The following is a 15,771-nucleotide window of genomic DNA, read 5'->3' on the forward strand; positions in this document are numbered from 1 at the left end:
TCTCAGTACAATTTGATATTTATCAGATCAACATCTTTAGCAACTTTCATTAAATTCAATGCTGTCATTTTGGAGGAATATCACTAATTACAAAGTTCATTAAATATGCAAATAAAACCTTAATTTACTCCACACAACTAAATACTTAACACCACAATTAGATATCTATCAGATCAGTATCTGCAGCAGATTTCATCACATTTGGTGCAGTTATTTTGGAGTTATAAGACTAATTACAAAACTTCATAAAATATGCAAATGAGCTATTTGTTACCTTGACACTGTCAAATGCTTCTAAGTATAATTAGATATATATCAGATCAATATTTGTTGCAAGTATCATCAAGTTTGGTGCAGGAATTTCAGAGTTATCTCACTAATAACAAAAGTTCATTAAATATGCAAATGAGAAGAGTAATTGACATGACACTCACAGTATCATCATAATGTTCTGAGATTGTCATCTGTGAAAAGTTTCATGAAATTTTGTGCAGTATTTCTTGATATCTGTCTACACTGTCATTACCGTCTCCATAGAGAAACCATTGTACGGAAAAAAACGCTATTGCATAACTTCATTAATATGCAAGCCACACTAACCAAAATCTAATCAGTTCTTGCAAATCTGACTTGAATCCGTTCAGGTGTTTTTGAGTTATCGTGTAAACAGACAGACAGACACACACACACACACACACGGACAGACAGACAGACATCGTTATGACAATAGCCCACGTGTTTACACACGTGAGCTAATGATGCCCCTCATTTGTAAGAAGAAATGCCCCGTGTACCTATACTGAGCCTGCTCCATGTTAATTGTCTCAAATCTACAGACAGCAGCTGACCGACTGACTTGTCACACTTTCAGAAATATATTCTCCATCAAGAATGAAACGTTGCCAATCAGGGATCACCGAGTCCGTCTTATTCGAATTGTAAAACTAATATTTTGATTTTTGATTCAGCTAGTACTGATAAATATAAAGGGCTCAGACCACATTAAATGTACAATTTTTTTCCTGTCCAATTGCGTGACCTCAATGCTCAAGTCATTCTGAATATTTAGAATGGTTTGAAACTATCTTTATCTTTCTACCCAACCACACCCTTGGCAAACATGTGCAAAAATATGTATTTGTCATAACATTGTGTTTCACCATACCAATCTCCCACCCAGTCATCAAAAACGTATAAGCAAACACTCTGGGCAATAGAGTCCGCTTTATTAGAAATTTAGGGTTTCGATTGCACATGTTTTTAGGTTTAACCGAAAGACTTTATTTATTGTCTCGCATTTCCATATTAGATCAATCTCAAGACATCCTGTCATTTACCTAGCTAACTTGTTGAACTGATCCAGAACTTTTCATAAAGATGTAATAAACGCTTTACCCATGGATATCAATCCCGTGTTGATATTTTGTACTCATGCACATTAAAGCCCCCGTACCTCTTTGCATTTTCCATAATGTGAAGCCAGTCAGCGCAGCAGAGCTAAACGCACACATTACAACCACTGTCCTACCAGGTACCCATCACACCTGGGTAGGGAGAAGCAATGAAGAATAGAGTGCCTTGCTCAAGGACACAACACCATAGCCATGCCGGGGCTCGAACTCACTTTCCTGTGATCGTGCGTCCACTGCTCTAGCCACTGGCCCATGATGCCTCTCATGGGCCATGAGAGGCATCGAACATTATTGAAAATTGCCAAGATTTTGATGGTTTCAAGGATAGGAAAATAAATCATATATCCACCTGTCTCAGGTGAAATGAAGTCTTCGTCATTTTCATATCGTTTGAAGTAACAGGATTGGAACTAATGTGGGATAATTCATATTTTTCAAATTTCTCAAATGTGTTTGGTCCACTATAGCTGTATGTTGCAATATTACAAATTACTCATAAAAACAAGTGTATTACTGAAAAAGAAAAGCAGATGAGCTTACATTTGAAGATTAAACCGACATTACTTCAACATCCAATTATCCCAAATTGGTTCCAATCGTGTTAAGTGTTAATTTCCTGTTCGATTAGAGTGTCCCATTGTACATCTATCATGTACAATGGGACACTATACGTCTTTGAGCTCTCGGTCTGTCTTTCAGCTAATACGTGAAATGTTTAGAGGCGTAAATATTCAATTAGCTCCCGCGTTGAAAAAACTTCGCTCTTTTCTGAAAAATGAAGTGACCCAATACGCCTTCTCTAACAAAGTACAACAAACATGTCGTCTGAATGTATAGAATGACAACACCTAAAAGAGTAATGGTTATTGCCATTAAACCTTTGTAGGACAGAACATGCAGATATCACACACGGTATTGAGAGAATAAAGACGATTAATTTAACGAAAAGAGAAATAATAAGGAATCTGTAGTGTAATAAATCTGATATCAATCACTACTTTTGTGAGAGAAGTAGCTAGATGGGAAGTGTTCTGGCTGAAGTGTGGAAAACACCTGTAAAATACATTCAGAAAATCTAATAACAAATCATTTTAAAAGGGATGGAACATGATCGTTTACGACAGTCGCTGATCGTCTATGTTTTTTCAGATTAAGGAACACTTGATGATGATGATGACTGTGATGATCACCATCATATCATGATCATGTGATGAAGATCATTATAATGATCATAAAGATGACGACGACGACAATGATGAAGATGACCAAGCAAGACAGAAGGAAAAAAGAAGAGAGCAGAAATGTGACAATGATTGAAAATCCCATAAAGAGTAAACACTCTTAAATTAAACAAGTCCCTAGGGAGATGGACAGGATAGTGTTTTCTTCTTGTAGGAAAGGAAGGGTCTACTTTATTGCAATTGTGGAATTGGAAAAAAAATTGTCGTATAATCATAGGGAACCCGAAAATCTGGTTGTTGTTGTTGTTGTTGTTATTGTTGTTATTGTTGTGCGTATGTTATTTATGTTTATTTGTCATGTTGTTGTTTTGTCATGTTGTTGTTATTGTTGTTGTTGAACAATAAAATTCAACAAAGATAACTGCTGTGTTATTGTGTTTCAAACGTAATATAGATGTCATAAGAAACAATACAAGGACACTTATTTGACCCGATGCAACTCTATGCCAACGTACGTACACTCTCTTCATGAAGGTTGGGGACTCGATTCAGGGATCGAGTTTCTTCTGTTCTGTGAGAGGATTATGAAGGTGTCATAGCCCTTTGTTTTCCATTGAAATTGTAATCTAGTAAGTAAGTAAATAGTAAGTAAATTTCCTGGCAAGATAATCTGACGCCTGGACCATGCCTTTAAACGTTGGCATAGAGTTGCATCGGGTCAAATAATGGTAGTGTCCTTGTAGCGTTTCTTATGACATATACATTACGTTTGAAACAACAACAATACAACAGTTATGTTCGTTGAATTTTATTGGTCAACAACAACAACAACAACACGACTTATAAACATAAACAACAATGTAAACAACAACAACAACAACCAGGTTTCTGGGTTCCCTATGGTATCATTTATCGCTTGGCGTCTGGGTTTTTTTTAAATAAAAACCTTACGTTGCATGTTCCAACGTCTACTGTTTGTAAACCGGTTTTCGTTGTCGCAATATAAGATCTCATTTTCTACCTTTCTATGATGAACGCAGGAGTTTACTTGCTTGCCAAGACGATCAATCACTTCGCTATTGCCCGCGCCCACTATGAATATGATGGAGATAACTGAACTTAATTCCTTCAATTTGACAGTAAGCCTCATTAGTCCATAGACTTCGCGCAGTTCCACGGTACATGAACAATATTAGAGTTTGATTTAAAAAATAGTTACATAAGAAACAGGAGGGGCTAATTGCAGATTCATCAGTGAGACCCCCTCCTCTTCAAGCTAAAGCACAGTAAATAAAGGAAGCAGATTGGTGCGTTACAGATCACACGTGCTCAGTACCTGCTAGGGCCCGCGCCCGGCTGTTCGCACCGACCGCAAACGTTTGACTCGGCGTAGATCAATATATGGTTATTTGTCATTTGACACTGATTATATTTATGGCGTCCTTTATATAACTTGTTGTTTTGTCATATAATCGAAATGCTGAGGGTCTGCATACACCGTTTGAAATTTCAAAAATCAGAATTGAGCAAGCGCCCGTACATCGTGAAAAGCCCCTCAACCACCTGTTGATGTTCCGTTGCCAGGACTTGGTGTACGTGTTTCAATGAACACCTTGTGGCTTGGGCTCCCTTATTATCCTCTATCTGTTAACGCACGTTCTCCCGGGTGATAAAAGGGCTCGAAAAAAAAACTATGCAATTGGTGGTGGTGTATGTGGGGGGCAGCACTCACGTCTAATTCGGGTACAGGTGTACTCTGGACAGCTCGATCGAATTACAGTTGGTTTTCTTTTTCAGAAAAATCAAGTGTCAAGACTTTACGTTTCGGCCATGGTAAAATTTACGGTACACATGTGTAAACACATCGTATCGCAGTACCCGTACGTTAAGCTAAGACTGTAAAAAGTTTGTGGGGTTAGGCCTTGTCTCCACAACGGTTGTGGGGCCATAATGCTGGACTCGATAATCGGATACATTATCAGTAATAATCAGATGACGTCAAAAAATTCAGTGGTATTGACAATGTTCATCGCTTACCAAATGAAATATTTGGCTGCACTTGAATATTTGTTGTCACCAAGCTTTTCGGACTCTCGAGTTAAAAACGTTCCTTGGCTGTGGAAATGCAGAATAACGCTTTTTTATCCATGGCTTGTTGCTCGTATTACTCTGACCACCCGCCACCGCTTCAAAATGAAAGACGACATTTCGAGTTGGTCACGTGACTGAGCAATTTCTACATGAATTGCGGCATGCGGTGTCCCTGGACTCGTACGAGTAGGGGGGAAGGGAAAATACCCTCTGACGTCACTTTTATGGCTAGTAGACACTCGTAATTTATCTATGCTGTCGACATATGATATGTTATGCTATGCTGAATTGTGACACAAAATTAACAAATAGTGTCATAAATATGGCTAGAAGTGTACACTAATGTCAGGGGGTTATATTTTACGGTCTATATACCAAAAGAAAAAGTTCGAGGGAAAGGCCCGGCCACGTGACCTCGAGGGGAGTGTCGTCTGCAACTTTGAAACGTCCGTCGTTGGCTGGTCCCCGCCTCAGTGACTAGCACAAAGACGTGTTGCTTGTCTGGTCACGTGAGACGCAGTGATCAGCAAATGTCCGTCGGTGCATGCAGTGGTCATAGTGCGATGAGCAGGGGACGTTGAGAAAAGAAGCGAGAATAATTTTTTATTCCATCAGCGATAGAGCTTGAAGAGCAAAACAAGATTCAAGTAGCACCTAGGACGTCATTAGGTATGTTAACATTTTATTTCCCTTCCATGAATACGTAAAGGATTTGGAATTCTTTCGGTGCACACAGTTACCGTGTAACGATGAATGTATTGCTGTGCGTACATTAAAAATATCAAAATAACAACATACAAGGAGAAGCATGCACATGCGGCGTATCATGAAGAACTTTTGGTCTTAGTTATTTGCAGCTTCTGTCGCAGGGAGCTCTTCCTCCTTGTTTATTTGTGTCTGTGTTTGTTTGTTTGTTTGTGTGTATGTGTTTGTGTTTGCTTAATTGTTATTTTTAATAAATAACAGCGACAAGCTGTTTTGTATATATTTGTCAATAAAGAGCAGTTTATTTATTTATTTATTTATTTATTTATTTATTTATTTATTTATTTATTTATTTATTCGTTTATATCTACTTCCTATGGTTGGGGTTAGGATAAGGCTTGAGTTAGGGATAGGGTTAGGGTTAGGGTTAGACGTAGAGTTAGGGTTAGGGTTAGACGTAAGTCACTCCCTCTTAAGTCTGACCCAAACCCTAACCCTTCGTCTAACCCTAACCCTAACCCTACGTCTAACCCTAACCTTAACCCTAACTTAAGCCCAAACCCTACCCTAACCTTAACCCTAACTTAAGCCCAAACCCTACCTTAACCCTAACCCTAACTTAAGCCTAACCCTAACCCTAACCGTCGGAAAATACATATACACAAACAAACAAACAAACAAACAAACAAACAAACAAACAAACAAATAAATAAATAAATAAATAAATAAATAAATAAATAAATAAACTGCTCTTTATTGACACATATTAACAAAACAGCTTTTCGCTGTTATTTTATTAAAATAACAATAAACAAACACAAACACTTACACACAAACAAACAGACACAAATAAACAAGGAGGAAGAGCTCCCTGTGCTTCTGTAAGAATGGATCCAGGACACTTTGATGTAAATGTTATTTCAAAATACGCTTATTTTACATTTATATTTTAGCAAACTAAAGCAATTCATCTGATTTCAATAATTTATACTACATATACACGTCTGTAAGTCACAGGAGTTGCTTTTGCTTTTATAAGTTCCGAGTCTTTGGTTTAAAGAAACATGCTCAAAGAACACATGATAAACAAATACACAATTGGGACTAATTTGGGGTAATTGGATTTTCAATTTTTGCAAATTTCCCAAAAGTGTTGGGTACCATAATAAGTAGCTCAATGTTTCAATATCGCAAATAACTCATAAAAACAAGTGTGAAATATAAAAAGAAAAGCAGATGAGCTTACATTTGTAGATTAAATCGACATTACTGCACTATCCAATTATCCCAAACTATAGTTCCAATTGTGTTAAATTGATTTAGGGCAACAAGTTTTTAGAAGTGTGGCTCTAAGTGATTAAAAGTATAAGAGGTTTACATTTATGACTAGAACTGCTGGGGAAAAGATAACTCTATATTCATGGGATTCACTATGTAACAAAGTGATCTGGGAATGTTTTATCATATTCCTTCATCGGACGATTTCTTGATAACATGCAACTTGGCTATTAATACATGTAATATTAAAGTTTGATATTTCTGCAATACCTGCAGCCTTTGGACTGGCAATTCAATATGCGGCTTGTGTATTTGGCCCGCATATGTTTCGCAGCTGTTGCCTTTTAAAGGCAACAGCTGCGAAACTTATCATACAGCCCACGACAATAACTATTGCAGCTACATTTCAATACATGTCGCGCATAAGTAAGACAAATTTTCATGACACAGACAACTATGCACCTGAAGAAGTTACGATAACCAATCTTTTACCTCTCCTCGCCACAGGTGTCTTACTGTTGCTTACCGTCGTTAGAGGGACGCATTTGCCCTCGTAATTAAATAATAGCTTATCCAACTTAAATAATGTCGGCAAATTTTAAATAATGAAATCCTTGTTAAAGTAAACAATTAAATCTCATTCGCAACTTTATACGTTTCGTATAACTAGTACAATTGTCAGCTATTGGTAAAAGTTCTCCTCCCTCTGGGATGTACTACAACTGTCATTCAACTCTTGTTGTGTCAGTGTCAGAATTTTCTCTCACATTTGACCTATTTCTCATCTCAATCCTTTCCTTGCCGACTTCGCTCTCAACGTCGTAAACGGATGGCGAAACATGAGACCAATTGGCACTGCCGCATCGGATGCAGGCGATTTACTGTCTGTTTTGCCATGGCCCGGAAAGCCCCATTCATGACGCTGTAGATAAGCACGTTTAAAATGCTGCTTGAAGCCCCGAGCCATACCATACTGAAAACTGTCCATGGAGTTGCGCCTCCATAGAACACCCTCATAGAGTTTATGGTGGTTATCACTGCGTACGGATACCAAGTCACTTTGAAACCTCCAAACACCACCAGAAACATTATGGCAGCTTTCATATTTCGCTAGTCTGACATCATGAGTCTATTGTGCTATTTCGATTCGTTCCGTCGTCGCTGTTCGACAACTGACGGCTGATCTGACGGGAGTGCACCCAGGAAATTCGCATAATTCGTATATATATAACAATGATGACAATCGACGGAATGAAGACCAGAACAGTCATCGACACGGTCGTTATCACTTCATAGTCGATACTGCCGTACCGTGGGTAGCATATGTAGGCATGCTTAAGGTAGCCGTAAAACTGTTCGTGCGCTGCACCGAGAATGACGGCGTGAAGTTCAAGAACAATCCATTTGATGATGATGAGGGTGATTACACGACGATGGGTGAACCATCGAAGATACCTGAAAGGCATGGTGATGGCCAGAAATCTTTCCACGCTGATGAGAAGCAGAGACGCTATCGATGCCGACAAGAACACATGGAGCTGGATACCGCAGAATACGCACCAGCCGTTGCCATAAACCCAGTTTGTCGTGATGGCAACGGGGATGGAGAAAACACCGAAGATGCCGACTCCAAGATCGGAAAAGGCCAGCGATATCATGAAGCAACGGGTCGTCACAGGAATCTTGTTTGTTCTTGATAAAACAACGATGTTGATGATGTTTTCAATAATCGCAATACGATGAAAGAAGGTAAATGACCAGATATATTAATTTCTCTAGAATAGCTCAATGTGGCCTACAGCTCGAAATAACTTTTACAGTATTTTTGGTCCATGGCATCGGTCGAGATCTCCCCTACACAAGGTGGTTGCTCGTTGCATCTGAGTCCCGGTGTACAAACTCTCTGGTCTATCGTCGGTTTGATTCCGAGAAAATGTTCTAGGGTGATCTTTGAAGCGGAATCCAATATGTTAAGTAGCACTTGGTGCCTTGGTTGGTACATAAATGTTTGGAAAATGAACAGATGCGGCTTTTCAGACTTGGCAAGGTCAACCTGGTCATAGACTTTTTACGCATGCCCTTTTAATTTTAGGCGTGCGAGAATGGAGGCTATTGTAAACAGCTACGACCTGACTAGAAAATTAAACGTCTCGATGAAGTTTCGTTGAATAAAACACAATCTCTTTACACGGACGGGTAGGGCGGAGCGGGCATAGTAAAGTGTTAGCCTTCAGATTGAAAGCACTTGACTATTAATTATTGCAGCATGGGTTAATTCACAACAACCTGCCCGAGTTTCCGGAATGGTTTTCCACAACATGTGAAAAAGCGCATCGTGATATATGTGATAACAGTGGCAAAAATCACTGCAACAAATCACCATGACTATATATCAAAAGGTACTTGCACTTTGAGGCTTTAAGTATTATTAATGGCTCGTTACTTCGGCATATTTGCTTTCGAAAGTGAGTACGGTAGCAGCTAAAGGGCACCTGTCAGCCTGCAGTGATTCACATTACAGCGCCCTCCGTCGACGAAGGAAATACACGATGTTTCACTCTGCCGAGAATTTAGGTATATTTATCTGTCACCCGTAACCGCTGTAAGCATCTCACGTCGTATAATATACAAAATCACTAACAATGGCATAAAGCGTGATGATTATCTGATATTTTTTTGTCATGTTCAGTTCTGGTTGTGAGTTTCCAATTGCAGAATTATGGGTTTTTCTCAAGACCAGCATGTCTATGTTGTTGTCCAATCACTGAATTCATTTTGTGATGAAATTCTTTGATGGAAATTTGTTGTTTATCTTATAAATTGCACTATGCCAATAAATGCTTAGACAGTGTTTGTGGAGAGTTGCAAGGGCAGTAATTTCACATAAAATTAACATCTTCACAAATTAAATAAATGCAGAAGTGGAATCATGACGAAAAAGGAATGAAGGCCTCTGTGAACTGATATTTGCACTCATAAATCAATGTCAAACAGGCATTGTTCAAAAGCTATACCAAAAACAACAACATTGTTTTGCAATATAAATGTGGAAGGCTATTTTGTTGTTCATGTGATAGACTGCAACAGATACAGTTATCTGAATGTGCACAGAGTAGTGAGATGCTATGAACTTTACCAAAACACAAGAGATAATTATTATGCTCACAAATGTGACACACATTGAAGTTTATTTCAAATCAAAACAACTACAGGATAATACATTGACAGAAATTGTTTTTGTTTGTGTTGCATAAAACCACTGGAAAGGTTTTGTTTACATGTCACTTGGCTTCAATCTGGCTTCTTTGTTTTCTATATACTGTAACACAGCAGAATCTTTAAAATCCTCAAGTCCATGGATGGCTATTGATTGAAAACACTTTGTGGAATACTTACTTGTCATGTAAAATTTTTGTCTTATTTGAGAGTGATAATAAAATACAGATACTGTCCTAAGATCTTGAAAACGGGTATGATCCGAGCAAATCCACAACCAAGCAAAATAATTCTAAGTAAGGCTCACATGTTCTTTTGTTTGCTTGGCTCGTGGATTACTACGCGATTTCAAATTGTAGTTTCCATTTACTCACAGAAGTCACTCTAAATATTGGCAAACTAGTGCACGAGCTAACTTGTCCTTGCTGAAAGACAACTTTCACCCTTTCATCACCATGGTTTGGTCCAACCCCATTGTTATCAATGATGATTGTGGACCTGTGTACAGGGGAATTAGGGGTGAAAGGGTTAATAGTACATTGCTTTTATTTTTATTCTAGTACATGTCACTCTATGCAAATATTGATATGTCATCAGTGTCAGGAGTGAGAATGATACAGGTGGAAAGTGACCTTTAACCCCTCTTACCCTGCAGACAGTTACTCCCATCCACTGAAACATTGAGGATCTATCAAAGTATGGGTGTGACTGAGGCAGAAATTGCAATAGAGTATTTTCAACATTATAGATATGTTTGTCATAACAGATGAAATTACATGATACTTGAACTGATTTATCAAATAGTATAAAACTAGGTTTGAAAAAACAATGCTCCCTACACTGCGTACATTTAGTATTGGATTGTAAGTGTTTATTTATATGCATCTATTTCATAATAGTTGTATCCTGCATCAAAATAGAAATCGTCTTCTTCTTCAATCATCAGTCTATTGTTTAGCTGACACGGAAAGCCACCTGGATCCCGGCTGTTTCTGTAGTTGAACGAGATGCATTCGGTGATCTTGATGCAACGGTTGGCGCAGTCCAGAATGTTCCTGACTGTCAGGTTTGCTATGGTGTGGCCATGGAGGGCGTGCTGCTTCAATTCTGGGACTGGATTAACAAAGTACTGGTATTCACCGAATGGTGTCAGCTCAATCGGTTGCACTGTACAAGAGAAAATACATAAGGTATGATACATTTTATATCATTTTTGTACATGAATCAATTGTATACAAAATACTCATTAAAGAACTTAAAGATGTGTTATTATGCACTGACGAGAATGCTGGAAAATGAAAACCCTACTGAAGACGGAGCTACAAACTTTTGATATTAAATCAAAGTTAGATCGAAAACTAGTGGACACACAGCAGAGACATTAATCCCTTGTAACCTTGGGAGCCACTAATGTTAGACTACATAGATAGAGGTCCCCTAGGGTAACCTATTTAGCCTGTATTCCAAGGTTTCTTTCCACTTATAGTCACTTGTGTTGATATCTAAAAGCCTGTTTACAAGACGGACATTTTGATGACTGTTACGAAATATAGGGCTTTAATTATTGTACCCCCCCAACCATTTCAGATTTCTGTAAGATTTGCTAATAAATCACAATGTTATTGATTGAGTTTCAACTTTTGTTCATATTTTCAAAAAATTTGAAACACTGAATTGAACTCACTGAGACATCTTGTTGTAACCTGCAGGTATTTGTAGGTTCCAATGCAGGGTTCCCGGTCTGTGTAGTATGGCCAGTCATTAGGTACAGTACAGTTCTGAACATTTCTGCATATCTCACGAACTTTAGCAACAACACCAGGAACGTCACAATCTGTATTACTTGTGAATGTTTCAAGGTCAGTGCGATATGGACATACATCTTCTCCTAGTGATGAAAACAGAAAATAGAGGAATTTAATTGCTAACATAATGGAATGTACAAAATGCTTCTCATATTTTACCTAGTCAAATTTTATTGTAATGTCTTTATTATGCTACTGACATATCTTAAAATATAAGAAATTCAAGTTCAAACCAACTATCAATAGTAATTTTGATATTTAATATCAATGCTCACTATCGTTCAATATTGGAAAGATAACTTATGAAAGCGTATAGAATGTGTGAAAAACAGTTTAATCTGCAAATTCACCAAAAATTAGGCAAATACTTTCAACTAAGACTTCAAGTTAAGTCTTGTCATAACTGCACTTGTAACATCCTGAGAGAAAAGGATTACCATCTTGAAATATCCAGTACATTTACAACAGCACATTCAAAGTGTCCCATCTCAGTATTGCGGTATCATTACTTTAACCACTTTCCATGTGTTTTCTGAAGTAAACACAATGTTAATGGATTGGAACATGAAGACAATCTCTCTTCTAGTAATACAATTATCAATGAGATGAACTTTTTTTCCAAAATTTGTCAAAAAGTCTTGTCAATTTGTAGTGCAGAATTGGTAAGGCGTTATCTTAATTTTTTATTTGAGAAAAACGAAATTGATGCACCACTTTGATGATTTCTAACCACTGATTCTAAATTCTGTAAAAAGCATCAATAACAGTTCTGCTTTTTTCAAAAAATGACAGCTATTAACTGAAAAATGTTGAAAAAAGTTTTGTCAGCTAAGTATTCCTATATGAAGTACCTTCATATCTGCCAAATCCTGCAGCAATGATTCGTAGGTTATTCTGTTCCTCTGGACAGGACAGCTGAAGGTCACCATGATCTTGACACGACCTTTGGACAAGATCTCCTTTGGGACGTCCAGCTGTGGACAGATCAAAGTAATTTCTAGTGCTTGTAATTCATTTCTTGAACCACCACAGTATGGTCACACTAATATTTTTCCTACTTTAAATACATCAGCACAAATCCTCGTGACAAGTGTTGGATCAACATTAGCAAGCGTAGTAATGAAATTCTCATTTGGGCAAATTCATTGAAATTTTATACAAACGATGGAAATAGTGACCCTTGCAGTGTTTTGCAGAAATCCATGCCCGTTGCTATGATATAAGTTGATCTTGTAACTCCTTCTATCACTACAGAATGCCTACAGCCATCTTCCACCACAGGCTACAATGTCTTTGCAAAAATGCCTCAAGTCCCAACTCAAGCTAGACATTGTAATCCTAAAGGTATCAAAACTCTAAGGTCAGCACTATCTTCCTTTTGAACAAGTTTCCTGAGTATTCCTGCTGGAAGTGATCTGATAAAAACTGCAGTTTGTTGATCTAGAGTTGTGAAATACTTAATTGTCCTTCCTTCACCGATAGAATTCTACATTCAGACAAAATCCACACGTGATATGACATAAACTCTCTATGATAGAAACAAAGTAACTGTACTCACGTTCACATTTGTACGTAACACTAAGATACTTGTGGGTGCTTGGACAGGGATCAAGATTTGCCATGAAGTCACCATCAACCTGAAAGAATGGTTGAAGCAATTACAAGTCTGTATACAGCTTTAATTTACACCAAGTACCGGTACATGTACTCATTATGTAAACACCTTTCAAGTTTCATTAAACCATGGATATATGATTTTAAAAAAAGTGTTTGACACTAAAAGAAAACCCAAATTAGCTGTTTTAATTATTTTTTTGAACAAAGTTTTCAATCCTATCAAAGACATGTGGAAGAAAGCTGTCAACGGTATGATAATTGGACTTTTCACTCTATGAAACACACCAACCCATATGGAGAAATTAAATCTTAGCTGCAATCATTGACTGAAAAATTAGTTGTCTACAAAGAGCAAACCTTGAAATACTTCTTTCAAGTGATGATTTTATTTTATAATGTGAGGTTTAGTTACATGTAATTACGTTCGATCAGTACGCGTAGCGTCTTTGACATGTGATAACCAGACTTCGCATACCGGTACGTGTAAAACAGACGTTCCGAACGTCAAACAACACTTCTACACGTAGTCATAATTACGTGTAGTATTTTTGAGATTTTCTCAATGATTTCCACGAATTTAGACAAGCAAACTCAAAGGTATAATTTATATTAGCAAACATCTTTGATATCAGAATATTTCGTAGAGTTTGCACCTGTACAAGGAATACTTGCCATAATTTCCTTACATGAACGAAATGTTGTCATCGCATTCTACTTTTTGTCTGACGCTTCCAAAATGAATTCTCTAAACCACATAAATAACTGTATCAAAGAAAATCGGCCGATTAAGGTAGTTTGAGGGTACAACGAGCTACTACAAGAGTGGTCCTCACACATCAAAATTCATGTTTCTTAAAAATTACACGAATTTCGCATGTTTCTGAGAAAAATATGCAGCAAATAATCGGGAACACACAACTAAACCTCTCTATTCTATGTGAGCACGAATACGCGTATGCCACTGCGCGCCGTCAGATGTATACAAAATTACGTGTAACTAAACCTCTCTAATGTGCAGCTTTCCTGCCCTGCTGCAATTTCTCAATCAAGAATGACAACTTTGCCATCTGTGGAACACTTGGTTCATGCTGGTCCACTGTCCTTGTGTTAACCCTTCAACCATCGTGGTTTGACCCAAACCCATTGTTAGCAATGGTAATTATGGACCTGTTTATAAGGAATCAGGGGTGAACAGATTATATGACAAATGATACACACCTTGAGACTGCAATATTTGTGCCATTCACAGTAACTCTTCACAATGTCCAAAGTTTCTGATGCAGTGCAATCAGTGGCACTGGTATCAAAGTCTTTGTTTGGACACGTCGTTGTGCTGTCACCATCTGCAGTACGACCCCAGTTTGCATCCTGGATGCGAATGTACTCATCGTCATTGCAAAACAATGATAATTCACCTTCCAGTCCATCACATGCATAAACCTCTATGTCCTGTTCTGATGGAACATTATCTGTAGTAAAGAAATGCATCATATTTGTAAATATGGGGCTAGTGTGAGCTACCAAAGAAAGCCTTCAGAGCTTTAATATCTTTGTCACTACCAAGGATCTACCAGTACCTGGCGAATAAACTAACATACTCATTTATGAAAACTAACTGATTATGATCACATCGTGCATCATCATTAACCTTATTAGACTTTGGAGGGTGTTTCAAATGCTGCATGTTTCTATTTGTAGTTGAATCAAAAAGAAAATATTCATGGAATGAATGTATAAGTTTGAGCTATCTAACAAATTTCCATAAAATTTGGTCTCAAAATGTGTTGTCAAACACTGTTTTAGTGACACCGCATCCACTGACAAACACATTTGATGTTCTTCTGTGCTACCATGCATGTACCACATAAAAGTTTTTTTTTTCAGAACTTTTGTTTCTCCCTCATAAAAAATAGCTGTAACAATCAGAGACACAATCTGAATCTGAATCTGACATGACCAAAATTTCCCCTCACTCACCTTTACAAGTGTATGTGACTTCTAGATATCTCTTGACATTATTGCATGAACTTGCCCCTAGGAAATAGTCAGTAGCCCTCAACACACAACTGTTCTTGTTGTTGCAATAGTTTTGAACGTTGGAAGTGGCGTCAAAATCTGAACAAGATCCCGCTGTAAATGTAAAATACAACCATCAATTAAGTACACCTCAAAATTTGCACAAATGAAAAGTTATCTCTAATTTACAATATAAATAATGGTAAGTGCCTATGATGTAGAGATACCTGGATACATCTTAAGAAACATGTTTTGCAGCGAATTAAACATTCTCTTAGTTTATTCGTGTTTGCAAACTAAGTCTTCATACAACATACATGTAGGTCATGGGAAAACAAAAATTGTTTCTAATACTACGCACTAGCAGACACAGAAAACTTTCTGCAAAAGTACAAAAACTAACGTCTCCCATGTATGTTGTAAAACCACACATGTACTATCACTTGCTCC

At 37.6% G+C, this 15,771-nt stretch overlaps 1 protein-coding gene across 1 annotated transcript in view; it reads right to left on the bottom strand.

The window, feature by feature from the left end:
- Positions 1–9,817: 9,817 nt before the first annotated feature.
- Positions 9,818–15,771, bottom strand: part of LOC139132981 (uncharacterized) — a 61,692-nt gene continuing 55,738 nt past the window's right edge. Inside the window, exons 52-57 of the mRNA XM_070699325.1 lie at positions 15,283–15,435; positions 14,524–14,774; positions 13,247–13,325; positions 12,540–12,662; positions 11,568–11,771; positions 9,818–11,050 (exon numbers count right to left, since the gene is read on the bottom strand). Of these exons, the coding sequence (XP_070555426.1) occupies positions 10,755–11,050; positions 11,568–11,771; positions 12,540–12,662; positions 13,247–13,325; positions 14,524–14,774; positions 15,283–15,435 (1,106 nt within the window). The 3' untranslated portion in view covers positions 9,818–10,754. The remainder of the gene's footprint in view (positions 11,051–11,567; positions 11,772–12,539; positions 12,663–13,246; positions 13,326–14,523; positions 14,775–15,282; positions 15,436–15,771) is intronic.

The sequence above is a fragment of the Ptychodera flava genome, chromosome 5 (genome assembly GCF_041260155.1).
Source record: "Ptychodera flava strain L36383 chromosome 5, AS_Pfla_20210202, whole genome shotgun sequence".
In the NCBI taxonomy this organism is placed as follows: Eukaryota; Metazoa; Hemichordata; class Enteropneusta; family Ptychoderidae; genus Ptychodera; species Ptychodera flava.